This window comes from Lepidochelys olivacea (assembly GCF_965140295.1).
Source record: "Lepidochelys olivacea isolate rLepOli2 genome assembly, chromosome: 6".
In the NCBI taxonomy this organism is placed as follows: Eukaryota; Metazoa; Chordata; order Testudines; family Cheloniidae; genus Lepidochelys; species Lepidochelys olivacea.
The window spans coordinates 66,072,690-66,091,058 of NC_140416.1; the positions used below are offsets into that span (position 1 = coordinate 66,072,690).

The 18,369-nt window shown below is 42.2% G+C and overlaps 1 protein-coding gene across 1 annotated transcript in view; it reads left to right on the forward strand.

The window, feature by feature from the left end:
- The window catches only part of LOC311521675 (cytosolic phospholipase A2 epsilon-like), a 49,058-nt gene that overhangs the window by 12,294 nt on the left and 18,395 nt on the right, over positions 1 to 18,369 (forward strand). Inside the window, exons 3-9 of the mRNA XM_084630134.1 lie at positions 5,850 to 5,986; positions 9,533 to 9,664; positions 10,715 to 10,755; positions 11,654 to 11,696; positions 12,719 to 12,782; positions 14,448 to 14,608; positions 14,748 to 14,831. Of these exons, the coding sequence (XP_084486260.1) occupies positions 5,850 to 5,986; positions 9,533 to 9,664; positions 10,715 to 10,755; positions 11,654 to 11,696; positions 12,719 to 12,782; positions 14,448 to 14,608; positions 14,748 to 14,831 (662 nt within the window). The remainder of the gene's footprint in view (positions 1 to 5,849; positions 5,987 to 9,532; positions 9,665 to 10,714; positions 10,756 to 11,653; positions 11,697 to 12,718; positions 12,783 to 14,447; positions 14,609 to 14,747; positions 14,832 to 18,369) is intronic.

The window sequence follows — 18,369 nt, forward strand, 5'->3', positions numbered from 1 at the left end:
GCTAGTCATCCATTAGTAATAGACCTTCTTTCTTTAGGGTACACTTCATACAGTTTTAGGGGTGGGGCACAATGGACAGTGTAACCCTATGATTCACATTTAACCTTTGTGTCCTATTGTCTGAAACAAAATGCATTCACACTTGGGTATAATTTTGCCACAGGATTATTCTTATCCATATACAACTTCCCTTAGACTGTGTCAAGCATACAGCTGCTTTAACATGGCCTTTTTTAGGAAAAGACCTGGGATGGTCATGATGGTGAAAAGGGCCAAAGTCATATTTGTAAAGCACTGTGCATATAAACCCAATCAAAAAAAGAATTTTGATTCTTTTACCAGGTAGAGAGACCTCATCGCTCCGGAAGGAGCTAAAGTGCTCGGGAATGATCGGGATATAGCAGAGTAGTGCTAGAAATCATCCCATACTGAAATCTTGGATCTGAACATCCCTCAGCTATAAAGGAGCTCAGTTCTGAAGCCAAATTTCATAGCTGGCCTATAATTCTATAACCGACTGAAGCAAAACCCCACACCAAATACCCCTGAATTTTGGGCAAATTCAAATCCAGATGTGAAGGTTGTGGCATCAGCCCATCTCTAATTAAAACAACCAGATTGAAACCAACACAATGCCATGCAAAAGAGCACCCTCGTCTTACTCTGCTGCTTTGAAACTTGGGCACATTTTCACTCACATAGCAGAGTTTTACAGATTTCATCCAGCTACACTTTTGGACTCATATGGAAATCAGGTGACAAGATAAAATTGCAAACAATGAAATTACGCAAACCGTAATAAAACTAGGTTTATAAAAGTGTACTTTTGCTGACTTAGACTCATCCCTAGGACGGCAGGTTCCCAAGGCAAATGTTACATAGTCAAACTGTTCAAGAATGTTAAAAATGTCAATGACTTTGGTGGGGTTTTTTGATTGCTGTTTTTTTCACCAGCTTATGGAGTGGTAATTTTTTTCCCCAAAAATTCAAAACATGGGCAAAATATGTTGATCGGGTCTATTCTATAGTATTTTAAAAATTTTTTGCAAAAATCAAGAGCCGGCAGGGATAAAGATTCAAAGCTGAGACGTCTCCATTCTGACAGACCCTGCAGAAGCAAATACATCAGTTTGGTGAGTTCCCGTTGCAGAAAGTTGTGAAGCCAGATGTATTAGTAAGAAAAAAGGATACTCAGTAAGCAAAAGGAGCAGGAATCGGTCACAATTACCATACCAAGCACTAACACATTTCCTTGCCAACCTGTGGAAAGCTCTATCAATCTAGAATTGGATTCTTTGTCTTGCTAAATCAGTCATCCTGTACTCTTACAACAAAAAGCTGATCAGCTGTCTATGCTGTTGTCACAGATCCATAGGATCAGTGCTATACCCCAGCTTCTAAACAGTCTCTTGGAACAACTTCAGTGTGGCAGATCCCCAAGGGGTCTCAACCATCCTTCTGGGTAGGGCACACCCTGCCTCCTAGACTGAGTGGGCTTCAGCACTCCTGCTTCACACTCAGCAAGTCCAACTGAGATAGGTTCCTAATGGTGACTTGGACAGTCTTCAGGGACTAATGCACCCTGGGTATTTGCAGTGACACCCAAGTAGTGTTTTCAAAACAGAGTAGGATTTATTAGTCAACTGGACCACAGCATTGAAAGTCCTTATGGTAGCCTTATAGAGACATAAAGCTTAAAGCATAGTCCATTATGGTCAAGCCACAGTTCATCAGCTAAACTGTAGTGAGTTCCATTTTCAGGCTCTGTCTCTCTCTGATTTCATTAATCCCAGGGGAGAGCTACATGGTTCTTCCAGAGCCCACACTTATTGCCCAATCTCACACCTCTCAGTCCTTTGTTTTCCAGCTGGAGTCTCTGCTCAGCTTCCCTGCTGAGAGTGTCAATCCATGCGTCATTGGAGCTTGCATTGTCTCTCTGGACACCCTGCTGATCAGATCAGTTTCAAGCAGTTCCTTAATGACTCTGTTCATTTCATCAAGACACGGAGACTCTTGGGGCAGGTCTACACTAAAAACATTGCTATTGAATGCATCCGATGAAGTGAGCTGTAGCTCACGAAAGCTTATGCTCAAATAAATTTGTTAGTCTCTAAGGTGCCACAAGTCCTCCTTTTTTTTTTTGTGAATACAGACTAACACAGTTGCTACTCTGAAACTAAAAACTTTGTGTCTGTGTAGCACTTAAGAAAAGATGCTCCTGTGCAGATGGGAGAGAGCTCTCCTGCCTGCATAGATAATCCACCTCCACGAGAGATGGTAGCTATGTTAGGGGGAGAAGCTCTCCTGCCAACATAGTGCTGTCTACATGGGGGGTTAAGGTCAGTATGATGCAGCTGAGTGATGTAGTTATTCTGACAAAGGTCTGTAGTATAGCCCTGCCCTTAGTCTGCCCTGAGAATAAACTTAGTTCTTTTTCCCTCAATGGGTAGCAATGCAGAATCTGACAATCCCTGGTACCATGCTGTGTGCCCCCCATCCCAGGCAAGCCCTATATAGGCTTCAGCTGTCCCAGCTCTTTGGGCTGTAGAACCTTGGTAGGTTCCAATAACCCCCTCCAACTACCTTGAAATGCTTTGCTCCTGCCAACAGCCCCAGAAATCCTCCCTCTGTGATGCATTTCTCCCAACTGCCCTGGATTCTCCTCTGTTGGCCACCCATCGCCTCCCCGAGCAGGGAGAAAAGAGAAGCTGTAGAATTACCATCAATAGACTCACCAAACTTCCCTCTGCTGACCCACCAATGCTCAGCTGATTCACAACAAAACTATAGATCAGTTCTTCCCAGCCAATTGGCTGTGACCCTCAAGTGGGCCATAAGAGCTCACCCACTGGGTCAGACTGCACCAACTAAGAGCTGCACTGTACTATCCTGACAGAGGAAGAGGAGAAGCCACCTCAACATACAACACTAGCCATTCCTCCAAATACTGTCTCTCCCACCCAAAAAAGCAACCAGTTTCTGCACCCAGCACTAAACATCCAAAACAATTCTGATGCCTTTGACAGGCATAAATCAGTCCTTGCTTAGGTAATACAATATTGTAGTAGCCTTCTACAGTATTAGGTGTGCTGTCTGTATGGACACGATTCAGTGGTTGAAGGCACCTAGCATGTGCTGTCTTCTTTGATTCTGGAAGGACTGATTTTTCCAGACATAAAATAGTGGAAGGCAAAGGTAAAGCATTTTGGATTAAGAATAGGCATCAAACTGTTGAGACATTAGCACGTATTTTTTAGAATTCTTTTTGTACCAGAGAAGTACAGGCAAAGGTGAAGGAAAGTGTAAGTCCTCTACTTAGCAGGGAAGAAAAGCTAATAGCAGACAACATCAAGAAGCATTAAGTGTTTAATGCCTGTTTTGCTTCAGTCTACGCTAAAAAAGTTAATTGTGAACCAGATACCTAACACACAATATTAACAACCAGGGGGAAAGAATGCAAACCAAAATAGGGAAAGACTAGGTTAAAGAATATTTAGATAAATTAAATGTATTCAAGTCACCAGGGCCTGATGAAGTTCAGCTTAGTGTACATAAGGAACTAGTTGGAACAATCTCGGAGCTGTTAGCTATGACTTTTGAGAACTCATGGAGAATTGGTATGGTCCCAGAGGACTGGAGAAGGGCAAACATAGTTCCTATCTTTGAAAAGTGGAAGAAAGAGGACCCAGGGAGCAACAGACCAGTCAGTCTAATTTCCAAATCTGGAAAGATACTGGAACAAATCATTAAACAATTTGTAAGCACCTAGCGGATAATAGGGTTACAAATAATAGCCAGCATGGATTTGTCATGAACAAATCATGCCAAACAAACCTAATTTCCTTCTTTGACAGTATTACTGGCCTCGTAGAGGGTAGGGGAAAGCTGTAGACATGATATATCTTGGTTTTAGTAAGGGTTTTGATAGAGGCCCCCATGACATTCTCATATGCAAATTAAGGAGATGTGGTTTAGAGGAAATTACCATAAGGTGTGTGCAAAACTGGTTGAAAAACTGTATTCAAAGAGTAGTTATCAGGGATTTGCTGTCAAACTAGGAGAAAGAATCTAGTGGGTTCCCCCAGGCATCTGTCCTGGATCAGATACTAGTAAATATTTTCGTTAATGACTTGGATAATGGAATGAAGAGAAATCTTATACAATTTGCAGATGACACCAACCCGGGAGTGGTTGTAAACCCTTTGGAGGATAGGATTAGAATTCAAAAGGACCTTGACAAATTAGAGAATTGGTCTGAAATCAACAAGATGAAGATTAATAAAGCCACTTGCAAAGTACAACAAAAGGTTATGTATCAAATAAAATCATAATACGATATCTAGAGACTAAACTTAACAGGTTAGCCTCCTATCTAAAGAAGTTTATCTCACCCCAAATGACCTTTGCAGCATTTCAACCAGGGCAGCTTGTGATCCCATTTGTACTGCCCGATTACTTCCTAGGTGCAGGATAAAGTGGTGTCTTCCTGCCTTCTGCTCATTTCCCCCAGAGTTCATTGTTTGTACCCAGAATCAAATAACCCCCTGCAGCCTATTCTCTGGTGTACTGCCTCCCTGTTGATTTCACATCCCCCTGTTGACTTTGAATGTAAACTGAGCTTCCATTGTGTTGGCTTACAACACTTAGTTTAAATGTCAACAGAGACAAGTGAATACGCATCTTTTGGCAGGAAACCTGTTTGTCAGCTATGCCCTGAAACAGACTTTAGGAACATATTTTCCCTATAGATACATAACTCCTTACCTTTTACAACAATATTAATGACCAGTGTGACCCTGGCTTTCATTTAAGATTTCTCGTGATATATGTTGGTGAACTAGAATGTACATACCAGGACCAGGATATTTTTTGTAATCCCCTTGCCAGTTGGCATTGGGAGATTCTTAGCTGATCATGAGTACTTGTGGCACCTTAGAGACTAACCAATTTATTTGAGCATGAGCTTTCGTGAGCTACAGCTCACTTCATCGGATGCATACCGTGGAAATTCCACGGTATGCATCCGATGAAGTGAGCTGTAGCTCACGAAAGCTCATGCTCAAATAAATTGGTTAGTCTCTAAGGTGCCACAAGTACTCCTTTTCTTTTTGCGAATACAGACTAACACGGCTATTACTCTGAAACCTTAGCTGATCATGCATCCTATGGTTGCAGAAGGGGTTAGTGAAGTGCACTGCCAAGTGTACATGCTACTTCTTTGATTAGGAGCAGCACACACTGCTGACAGCAGAAAATATGCTAGCTGGCTGACCAGACGAGCACCCGCTTAGAGAGCAAAGCACATTGGGAGCGGGGCATGGTGCATAGATGACCATGCTGCCCATGCATTTCCTCCCAATTCTGGCAAGCACTCGGGGAGAAATCCTGTCGTGTGGCTGGCGAAAGAAAAGAGGATCCTTACACCTTCCTTTCTCCTTCAGAGTGAGAGCCAAACATGAGATGATTCCTAGACCAGTTCAGGGCAGAGCTTTTCTGATACACAATGATTTGTAGACTATTAACCCTTTCTGAAGCCCCAGATAATGCAAAGCATACAAACTTGATTCTCTATCTCCTTGGTAGAGAGAACAATATAGCTATGCATTTTGAACAGGTTTAAGTTCATTCATTATTTTTCCAATAATTAAAAATGCTAATAGTTTTGCAAAAAGAGAAAATTGGTTGGGGCAAATGGCGCCATATTGGACAGGCATGATGGAACATCAGCTACCTTAGTGTACTGAATTATCTAGATCGCCATGTATACATAGAGTAAATTCAATAAATAAATTAGCCCTAGATATAGTATATTACTTCATTTCCATTTAATCTGTACCTTTCTTACACAGTAACCCAGTCTGATTGCTATGTGAGCCTATGGCTACCGACTGCTTCAGTCAAAAAGGCCCGGACCAAAACTGTCAAGAACTCCAAAAACCCAGTGTGGAATGAAACCTTCCACTTCAGGATTCAGAGTCAGGTCAAGGTAAGACACCGTGAACTCCTTGTTGTCAGGGGCTGGTAGATCTCTAGTCCTGCCAACCAAACTCCTCAAATGACCCTTGCACCCTGACCATTTCTGAAATAGTAAAACGAGACTTTTCACAGCAATGAAAGTGCTGCTTTGTATCCCAGCTATGTGCCGCAGCCTCAAACTAGGAAACCCCTCAGCCCAACCTGGATGCTGAGTTGCAAGGCCTAGGCTGTTGAACTGTGCACACTAGAACTCACATAGCACATGAACACCAAACAAAGTAATGTGGAAGGGCTGGTTATACTGGAAAAGATGCGTGGCCACACTTGAGCAGCAACTAGTATTGCACAAGATGTCACATTTCTACTCAGCTACTTTGCTGCCTCTAGAGAGTTTTTTATACCTTTGTGTACAAGATGTGAGGACACGTATCTCCACCTAGCTACCATTGCTCGCTGATGGCAAATTGAATTACACTTCCGAACTGGTTAGCAAGCCTCATATTGTTTTGCAGAAAGGGAGAATATTTAGGGTAACTATTTTCCCCTCTGCACAGCCCCATCACACATTTTTGTGCAGTTTTGCTTCCCTCTTCATCTCACAGCAGGCAGGAGCACAAGGCATATATAATTATGCAGTAATTATACTAGTTCGTTTTATATTATAAGCTATTACATTTATTGGGTATAAAAATAATCACCAGCTGACCTGCAGTGTTGATTACTGGAAATAAACAAATATGGATTGATCCTGTAATCACCAGGAGCTTAACAGTAATTTCCCTGCCCCACTATAGTACTTGGGGTGGATATACCTGGCAATAACCATATAATGGTTACCATAATATGTATACTATGTAACATTACATCTTCCATTTCTTTCTCACAGAGGGGATAAGAATAGTTTTTTGGATAGCAGGGATTACTGTAGATAAATCTTTGAGCCAACTCAGTAGAGGTTGCATGTCTTAATTCATGTAAAGGTAGCTGAGTATTATTTGACCACACTTCTAGCCTTTGACACTAAAAGTGGGCAGGCAACAAAGCAATATTTTATTTAGACTTTAAATATACTTATTCACAGCTGGGTCACTGCCAAACATCCCCTTTCCTGTTTTCTCTGTCTCATTTTATCACTCACCTTTTAATTCTTCTCAGAGAGGTGACCAAGAAAAAGCAGAAAGCCTACCAGGAGTGGAAGATGGGAGGGATTAGCAAGGAAAGCTACTTTATTGAGGTCAGAACTTGTAGGGATAAAGTGAGAGAGGCCAAAAGCCATGTAGAGTTTGGACCTTGCAAAGGCAATTAAAACCAATAGTAAAAGGTTCTATAGTCATATAAATAAGAAGAAAACAAAGAAAGAAGAAGTGGGACCGCTAAACACTGAGGATGGAGTGGAGGTTAAGGATAAACTAGGCATGGCCTAATATCTAAACAAATACTTTGCCTCAGTCTTTAATGAGGCTAATGAGGAAGTTAGGGATAATGCTAGGTTGACAAATGGGAGTGAGGATATGGAGGTAGATATTACCACATCCGAGGTAGAAGCCAAACTCGAACAGTTTAATGGGACTAAATCGGGGGGCCCAGTTAATCTTCATCCAAGTATATTAAAGGAACTGGCACATGAAATTGCAAGCCCATTAGCAAGATTTTTTTAATGTAAACTCAGGGGTTGTACCGTATGATTGGAGAATTGCTAACATAGTTCCTATTTTTAAGAAAGGGAAAAAAGGGGTTCCAGATAACTACAGGCCTGTTAGTTTGACATCTGTAATATGCAAGGTCTTGGAAAAAAATTTGAAGGAGGAAGTAGTTAAGTACATTGAGGTCAATGGTAATTGGGACAAAATACAACATGGTTTTACAAAAGGTATTTCGTGCCAAACCAACCCAATCTCCTTCTTTGAGAAGGTAACAGATTTTTTAGACAAAGGAAATGCAGTGGATCTAATTTACCTTGATTTCAGTAAGGCATTTGATATGGTTTCACATGGGGAATTATTAATTAAATTGGAAAAGATGGGAATCAACATGAAAACTGAAAGGTGGCTAAGGAACTGGTTAAAGGGGAGACTACGACGGGTCACACTGAAAGGTGAACTGTCAGGCTGGAAGGAGGTTACTAGTGGAGTTCCTCAGGGATTGGTTTTGGGACCAATCTTATTTAATCTTTTTTTTTACTGACCTTGGCACAAAAAGTGGGAATGTGCTAATAAAGTTTGCCAATGACACAAAGCTGGGAGGTATTGCCAATACAGAGAAGGATGGGGATATCATACAGGAAGATCTGGATGACCTTGTAAACTGGAGTAATAGTAATAGAATGAAATTTAATAGTGATAAGTGCAAGGTCATGCATTTAGGGATTAATAACAAAACGTTTTATTATAAGTTGGGGACGCATCACTTGGAAGTAACAGAGGAGGAGAAGAACCTCGGAGTATTGGTCGATCACAGGATGACTATGAGCCGCCAATGTGATACGGCTGTGAAAAAAGCTAATGTGGTCTTGGGATGCATCAGGCGAGGTATTTCCAGTAGAGATAAGGAGGTGTTAGTACCATTATACAAGGCACTGGTGAGACCTCATCTGGAATACTGTGTGCAGTTCTGGTCTCCCGTGTTTAAGAAGGATGAATTCAAACTGAAACAGGTACAGAGAAGGGCTATTAGGATGATCCAAGGAATGGAAAACCTGTCTTATGAAAGGAGACTCAAAGAGCTTGGCTTGTTTAGCCTAACTAAAAGAAGGTAGAGGGGAGATATGATTGCTCTCTATAAATATATCAGAGGGATAAATACCAGGGAGGGAGAGGAATTATTTAAGCTCAGTACCAATGTGGACACAAGAACAAATGGATATAAACTGGCCACCAGCAAGTTTAGACTTGAAATTAGACAAAAGTTTTTAACCATCAGAGGAGTGAAGTTCTGGAACAGCCTTCCAAGGGGAGTAGTGGGGGCAAAAGACCTATCTGGCTTCAAGACTAAGCTTGATAAGTTTATGGAGGAAATGGAATGATGGGATAGCCTAATTTTGGCAATTAATTGATCTTTGACTATTAGCGGTATATATGCCCAATAGCCTGTGATGGGATGTTAGATGGGGTGGGATCTGAGTTACGACAGAGAATTCTTTCCTGGGTATCTGGCTGGTGAGTCTTGCCCACATGCTCAGAGTTTAGCTGATTGCCATATTTGGCGTCGGGAAGGAATTTTCCTCCAGGGCATATTGGCAGAGGCCTTGGGGGGTTTTTGCCTTCCTCTGCAGCATGGGGCACGGGTCACTTGCTGGAGGATTCTCTGCACCTTGAAGTCTTTAAACCACGGTTTGAGGACTTCAGTAGCTCAGACATAGGTTAGGGGTTTGTTACAGGAGTGGGTGGGTGAAATTCTGTGGTCTGTGTTGTGCAGGAGGTCAGACTAGATGATCAAAATGGTCCCTTCTGACCTTAAGGTCTATGATTCTATGAATTCTGCAGTTCATTTCCCCACTTGTGAGGGCTGGAACTTCTGTTTCCTACACTTTTAAGATTTATCTTACTTTTGTTTCTAGAATATCCTGGAGCTGAAAGTCTGTGATGAAGATGAACACACTCCAGATGACCATCTCCTCACTGTTTTTTTTGATGTATCTAAAATCCAACTTGGAGAAACAGTTCGGCTGAACTTTCTGGTGAATCCACAGGTGAGGACTGAAATCAAAGGCAGAACTTGATAAGAAGGATACACTTATCTCAGTTTTCCCCGTAAATGTTCAAACTTATTTTTTCCTTGCTGTGTACTTACAGTATTAGCCATCTCCCCATATCAACTTCTCAGCTTGCCTCATTGTAAGACACCACAACATTGTTTCTGCATTTAAAATAAAAGTGTGGACAAGCACCTTCACACAGTTGTTTAAAGGATGTTGGTGAGAATCTCACACTGTTGACCAAGTCTGTCTTATTGCTGATCTTCATAGCAAGGCTGAACCAGCCAAAGACTGTAGTTTCACCCCTAATGGCATTAGAGGCTCTTTTGCAGTTGGAGCTAGTGGTTCTGATCTGTGGATCTATTTTGCACTGACACAGAAACAACTGATGCAGCAGTTATGTACTGTGAGCCCAATGTTCAAACATGAATGTCTAAATAGGACTTAAATCCACATCTTTGTGGTAAATACAAATTGATTCTATGCTGGGGTGCTCTGAGAAATATTAATGCCAATTTTATAATTTAAGTCTCCAAATTCAGATTTGGGTACATATATCAGAAAATTGGGCCCCGTATTTCATGTTTTCTTAAGTGACAAATTATTGTCAGTAGAATGTAAGGTCAGTTGAAAGGAAAGTTTAATGTCTGATGACTTATGTGGTGTATTGTGACCAAGCAGGTTAGGTACTGTTGCTGCTAAGGTAAGGAAAGTTTTCAAAGACAGGTGAAGCTGTCTATTGCTCATTCAGAAATATTTCTCTCTCTTCATCATTCCCCAAAGAGGGAAAAGAGAGTGACAGGTGTGACTTATTTCAAAAGCCTCTCCTGGTAATGGGAAAATCAGCTACTGGAAAGCAGAATAATATAATGGATATAATATAAATTAGATTGAAACTGAAGAAAATGAAGCACATTGCATTTGCACCAAGACGAGGGAAAAGTTACTTTGCGGAAGTTCTATGCATATCAAGGGGTCAGATTTATACAGTATCTTTATGGAGAAGAGTAATCATGTAATGACTTAATTCATTTCCATTTTCAGGGAAAGGAAGAGCTAGAGGTTGAATTCACAATGGAGAGCAGGTGAGAAAAATCCAAGTGTTGTCAAATAACATAATTGTTAGAGGCGTCAGATCAATTAACAACAAGGAACATGATTTGTACACTTGCTTTCACCTAAAGCCACGTGGCCAGACCCATGTGGATGTAGTTGATAGTGTATGTTCAGCCTTACTGGACAAGTACATTAGCTGGATGTTTCTGAATGGCATTGAGTAGTGAAATAGTTGGCAATGTTGTTTTAATGACGTCACACTTAGGCATCCAGGTGAATTTTAAAGCTAAAATGAAAATTGAGGGAAGTGCAGGAATGTCTGCTGATTTCCCCCACCAGTTGGTCTGTATTTGGCATTTAAAACAGATTTAAGTACTAAAAAGGCTTCTAACCCATTTCTGTGAAATAATAAGATGGGCATGTATATCTCAGTTTTAAATTTAGTTTTGCTATTGATGTTCAGAGTGAATGGGGAAAAATTGTCTCCTTATGCTTATTATGACATGTTGGACTAATTCATTAGCCTTTCAGCTCTGGTCCTCCAGAGTCAAGTGTGGATATTTTTGGCCAATGGAGTATATTCAGTGGTTTCTACCTGTCAGCAAATTCAGCTTGATGTACATTTGAAAACTACCCTCTTTTGGCACAATCAGCAGTCTCTGCTCAGCACAGCTCTAGTACTGGAATAGCAGGAGCTTTAAAAAGCCAGATCTATTTAGAGTTTCACAGGAATATGAGGAAAACTGGAACACACATTGAGAATTACTCCTGTTGCTAGCCTGTGCTGTCAGACCCAACACTTCCAAGAGTGACACAAAAATTAAAATAAGCAAAATACAAATAAAGAACAAAAATGGCAATTCATGTCCTTAAATTATTATTTAAATACTAGTTATGAACTGAATATATTTCTTTCTTTCTTTTTAGTCCAGATCTTCCTGAAAACATTGCTACCAATGGTGTATTAGTGGTAATTTTTATTTTCTATTATCTTTCCTCTACTGTATAGCAATGCACATCATACTGCTTTGAACAGAGAACGAGTTGCCCCACAGTTATCCTTCCAACACAAAATCTCTTCTGAGAAATAGGCTGGCATTGGATCCCAGTGACCATGACAAAAAGAAAAGGAGGACTTGTGGCACCTTAGAGACTAATCAATTTATTTGAGCATAAGCTTTCGTGAGCTACAGCTCACTTCATCGGATGCACGAAAGCTTATGCTCAAATAAATTGGTTAGTCTCTAAGGTGCCACAAGTCCTCCTTTTCTTTTTGCGAATACAGACTAACACGGCTGTTACTCTGAAATCAGTGAACATGACAGTCCGCTCTCCCGCACATCTCCCATGTTAGGAGAAACTGAACTGGAAGAGCTGTGAACTGCCCCAAGCCGCGCTCCTCCACAGTCCCACAGAGTGTCACCGAATGGCAAAGACTAGAAGTGGTACAGCTGTGAGCATCCTCACAGCCAGTGTTCCTGCTCCATTATCTAGAGTGACTCCTGTTGGGAGAAGCTGAAATTGGACTAGCTGTGAGATTTCCCATACACCATTACCGATAGTGTGGCTGGTATGAGGTAGCAATATATCTATATAACTGTAAAGCTTCTTCTGTGGCTGGTCCTTTCAATTACAGCTGTTATTTCAGTAGCTTTCTCTCATTTTTTTTCCTGGGGAATCTATTGCCTCCTTGGTGCAGGCCTGAGGATACTTCTGTTTTCTCCATCCATATACACCCATCCTAGAAGTCCTATAGTAAGTCTCAACCCACCATCCCTTCAGCTGAGGACTAGACGCAAGTCTCTCCAGAGACTTTCATTGGAAGCTGTTGCAAAGCATCATGGAGTAATTAGTCCTCCCAGGGGCTGATCTTGCAGTCTGCACAACACCCCCACCTCCTTCCCATCTGGATAGCAAGAGACTAGCAGGGGAATCAGATTTAGTTTTGTTTGTGTCATTTTATCTATCTTTTATTCGTTGTCTCTGGTACAGTCTCGTGAAGTTTCCTGTTTGGAAGTTCAGGTGGATGAGGGGAGGATAAAGAAGGAATCCACAGGTTAGTACCTCCTTAACTGGTAGAGTTGGATGAAACTGGTTAAAATTTTATAGCAAAATTTCAACAGAACAGTATCTACCATTTCTGGGGTGATTTGTTGATATGCATTACAGTAAGGGCATTTGGTGTTTTAAAGGAAAGGAGAAACTCCCATCGAGTCCTATGGGCTTTGGATCAGGTTCTAAATGATCAGACAACCTATAGGGAGTATTACAGCATTCACAATTGAACACCAACTGTAGTTAATTAAACAGAATAGTTTCCATCACAGCATCCTGTTGCCGGATGCTCATGGTTTTCTGAAACATTCATATATGGAGAGGAAATTTTCCATGCCTGATCTATTCCAAGAGTTGGAGCGAAATGCCTCCAGGTGTTTGAGTTCAGAGAAGATGGGAGTAAGTGGGGTGAGAAACAAAGCTCTTTTCTCAATTTAAAAATTTCTAATTGCCCTTTTCAGACAAAAATACCAGCAGTTTGAGACCTGAAATATACTCTATATTACCTGAGATACTCATTGCACATCTTCGGCTGTGCATAGCCATTTTGTTTCCTCTATATCCATAGCCTTATGGATTTGTAATGCAACTTTTAAAATATCATGTGTTGGTCCCTGATCCAACAAAACATGTAAGCATGTGGATCTTCACACTGAAGTCAGGGACACTTGCTCTCATGCTAGATCAGAGCCAAGTTCCTTGACTGAGAAAATTCTTTTAGGGATTCCATGGTTGGCCTATATAGTCTTAAATATGTGGATTGATGTGGTACTTTTCCTGTTGTTCATAGAGAATGGAGAGGTTTGGCCCAAACCAAACCTATCTACTGTAAATACCAATTTTTAAGTTTATACAGACAAACTTTTGAATTCTCTGAGTGCCAAAAGTGTCTAAAACATTGCATAAGAGCTAAAAATGTTTTAACACTCCCTAGCTAACTGAAGAATAATCAAGTAGATGAAGGGTTGGATTCTCTTTGATTTCACTGTGAACTGAGGTATGCCAGCACTGAGCTGGTTTGAAAATCCCACCCTTCCAGAAACAGGAATTTCCAGATAAAGTTATAATCAACTGAAACCAGGGGTTTTGAATGTCTGGTATCTCACCAGCAGTGAAAGAACTGCTACTGCAATGCTCTAACACTCCAAGCAAGAATTATAGTGCAGATCGTTAGAATATAACGAGATTGTTTCATAAAGGAACTAAAACTGAAGTCAAGATGCACAGATAAATCAGTATAATTGTTTGTCACCTAAACCACTGGCTGTCAAAATGAGTGTAGTGTATAGTAGAAGAGCTTTTCTGTATTGGAGTGTAATATGACTCTCTTATAGGGCAATCCTCCCAATTACATGAATCCCTTTTATATGGAACTCCCTTGTACTCTACAGTGAAAATGCCTTATGGCCTGATTGTGAGAGATGCCAAGTCCCCTCATTGATTTCACTGGGAGTTGATGGTGCTCATAGGACTGGGCCCCTAGACAATGTTTATTATGGCTATAAACCATTATGGATACATGGTTTATATGGTGTCTTGGAACATTGTTGGCTTATTAAGCAGCATCCACATTATGAACTTAATGTAGAGAACTCTGAAATGTTGTTTTAAATTAGTTAAAGATGTGATAATCATGGGTTCAATGTTTGTTTTGTCACCTGTTTAGAAAGAAAATTCGCATTTACAGTGGAAGGATCCTATGAAGGAACCCAGAACCTTTCACTGAGCTCCTACCTTTGTCCTGCTTCTCCTGCCAGATTTCACTATATCAAGTATAATCACTCAGAGCTGGGCATTGCACTACCAAAGATGAGACAGCTCTCTGTGGTACGTTATCATTACAGACCTTTATGAACACAGCTCATCGGTTTATCTTTTCTGGGGACTTGGAAGTATGGGGGCAAAATGTTTAACCATTTCCTCCTTGTTGTATTACAATTAACCTCCCCTACCATTTTCTTTTTAGTCTTCCTCAAGTCAAGATGAAAGTGAGTCCCTGACTCTAGCTCTGAATTCACTTCCCATTCAAGATAAAGTAACAATAGGAGAGGTGAGTGTTGATCCACCAATCTTTATAGAATAAATACCAAACCAGGATGCTTTCAACTTGCAGGGAAATAACTTTGCATTGTCATTAAACTCCAGTCAGTTTACATGTTGTTGCTTACACACAGACACATTCACTTGTTAAAAGAACATGAAGGTTGCAAAGTCAAGCACTGGAAAGTTAAGAGATACCAGAATTAAGATTGCCTGTATAACTTCAGTTCAGTTCTGTTGAGCAGATGCATTATAATACCATTTTTAATTATATGACTACATGCTATTTTTTCCCACAGGACCTTTGCCTCATTCAGCTCACAGGATGGATGGTGCTCATTTAATAAGCAGTTGTTCAATATTTTGATCTCTCCTCTTTAAATTTGTGGCCTCAAGCCTTATCTACTCCCCACTATTCAAACCCTGCTCCAAAGACACAATTATTAATTTCCTCATGGGATTTTGTATGGTGCTCATCACTAAGACTGCAAGTTTGTCAAGGAGGTCATGGACTTTCTGTGACCTCCGTGCCTTCTGCAGCAGCTGGTGCGGATGGCTCCGGAGCTGTCTGAGCAGCTCAGGCAGCCTCTGGGCCAGTTGCACCGGCCGTTGCTGGTGCAACCTTGGGCCACGCCACGCCCCGCCCACCCTAGCAGCAGCAGGAGAAGTTTTGGTGGGGGGGCTCAGGGCTGGGGGTTGAGGGCGTGGAAGGGGGTGAGGGCTCTGTGCGGTGCTTACTTTGAGAGGGCTCCCCGCAAGTGGCAACATCCCCTTTGCATGTCGTAGCTCAGCATGCTGCCTCTGCATACAGGCACCGTCCCCGCAGCTCCCATTGGCTGCAGTTCTAGGAGCATAGAGAGGCATATATTGCCACTTCCGAGAAGCCGGGTAGGGAGTCTGCAAGCCCCGCCAACCGCACCCCCGCCCCAGCACCGGTGGGGGTCCCGGGCTGCTCCCACCTGAGCAACCGTGGTGCCCCTGGACCTCCCCCCAGCACTCGCGATGCTCCCTAGACTGCCCCCCGAGCACCTGTGGCCCCCCTCACCCTCTGGCACGCCCACCCATAGCACTCCCAAGATTTAGTCAGGGGTATAGTACAAGTCATGGGCCATGAATTTTTGTTTACTGCCCATGATCTGTCCATGACTTTTACTAAAAATATCTGCGTCTAAAACGTAGCCTTACTCATCATAATAGTATCTGAGTGTTTCAGAAACACTGATGAATTTATCCTCCCAACCATATGCGCTGACTTCTGATCATGCCGGTGGGTGCTTGACCCCGCTCTGTCCCCAGCCCCAGCCCAACTCCACCTCTGCCCCACCCCTCCCACCCCTGCCCCGCCCCCATTCCAACTCCTTCTCCAAATCCCTGCCCCAGCCCCGCCTCCTCCCCGAAGTGTGCCACATTCCTGTTCCTCCCCATCCCTCCCAGAGCTTGCTAGTTTGCCGGCGGCAAGTGCTGGGAGGTAGGCGGAGGACCGGGAACATGGTGCGCTCAGGGGAGGAGGTGGAGCGGAGGTGAGGTGAGGTGGGGCGGGCGGGGGGAGCGAGCTTGGCTGCCGGTGGGTGCAGAGCACCCATTAATTTTTCCCCATGGGTGCTCCAGCCCCAGAGCACCCATGGAGTCGGCGCCTATGTTCCCAACAGCCCTGCAAGAGGAACAGCTATTATTATCCCCATTTTACAGATGGAGAACTGAGATAGAGTGGAGTTGAAGTCCAAAGTGTCCCCACTTCTGCAAATCAGATCACAAGGTCTTAAGGTGGACCTCAATTCATGACCACCTGTGAAAAATCTGGTTTAAATTAATTGCTCAGCAACACATAGGAATTCTGTAGAACAGGCAGGGATTAGAATCCAGTTCTTCAGGACAGCATTCAACTGCCTTAACCATGAGACTATCCTTTCTCATCTTCTAATCTTCTGTACACCATTCACTACACTTCCAGCTTCTGCAACAAATGAGACAGGGGTCCCACAGAGGGGTTGTCTTTAGTTTACTACCCAGATGCATCCCCAGAGCAGATCCATTCTGAGCACTGAATGAACCAGGGGTCCTGTGGGGAAAAATAGTGTAATCAAAAATTAAAGACTGTATCATAATGTGGATGCACAAAAGGCCAAATTAAGGTTGCACAGGTAACCTTAATTGTGGCATTTCCTAACTTGTGAATGGTTGACAGTGAAAACTTAATATTCTTTTACTGATTTTTTTGTAATTGTAATTTCCAATGTTTTAAAAATGGCAAACTGAAAAATAATGGTTGTCATCCTCTATATGGAACAGCACTAGAAGGGGATGTGACACATGCCCTTTGCTAGTGGGTTTCACAGATATTTGCTGAGAGCAGAGGAATTTAGAGATTCAGGAATGCTGGGTTCCATTCCAAGCTCTGCAGGTTAGCATGTCTAGTGGTCACAGATCCTTCTGTCCATTCCCCCCAAGATTGATCCCTTCTCCTCCATCTCTTTCCACCTGTCCATGGCCTAGTCCCCTCTTTTCCACACCCTGTCTTCACATTTCAATCCCAATCTCCTTGCCTAGCCAGTCCCAATCTTCACCCCAACTCTCAGTCCCATTCTTCACCCACTCAGAGCCTCAAAACCAATCTTCCTGCAATCAGTCAGTTTGAGTGTCCCACTGCCTCCCAGTCTCCCCTGGCCCACCTTCCAGTCCCAGTATCCTTGCCCAGTCAGTTCTAGTCTCACCCCCCACCCCCCTAAATCCCACTTTTGTCTTTCTTCTTGGTCTGGCTTTTGTTTCACAGAATTAGAATTTAGTCAAATTTGGGTGCATTTTCATGGGAATAACAAATGGCACATCCTTGACAGAAAAGCCAAATTTCAAGTCCCTGCTCCAAAGCATGGGGGCACTGCAACTTCCAATGAAAATACTATAAGAATTTTTCTAACATGAACAAAAAAAATAATTTTTCCTTAAACTCATTCCTGGAAATGGCTGAACCGCACTGTCTGAAGCTTTCCAAAAATATTCATCCTGAGGTAGAAACCCAGCATGGAAAATTTTTAGCTCAAACATTAAAACCTGGCAAAGTTACAAACAACTGAAAACACAGGGTCTATAATGGGAAGTTTGGGCAACCTTAATAGAAGGTGGTGCTACCAGACTTTCCTGTAACAGGAGAATTTCTTTGTGCTCTGTGCATCAGCTTAACTCTACCTGCTTCTGGGAGGGATTTACTTCCTTCTTCCACTCCCTCCTTTTTCATCAGTGAAAACAAGAGAAATGGAGTTCAAATTAAAACCACAAACCAGAGTGAAATCCACACACACACACACACACACACACGTATGATAAATGAATGTAAAAAATCAGTTTGCACCCAGAGGGTTGGAATCTCAGATGGCCTAAATTAGCATAGTCTCATTGACCTCAATGGAACTACGCTGATTTATAATAGCTGAGGCTCTGGCCCATTATTAACCCATGTCCATGGCTAATTAGTCTGGTATTTAGAGCATACATTGATATGCGTAGTTTAATTAAAGGTGGCAATTACTGGCTGAGGCCTTATGTCTTTTAAA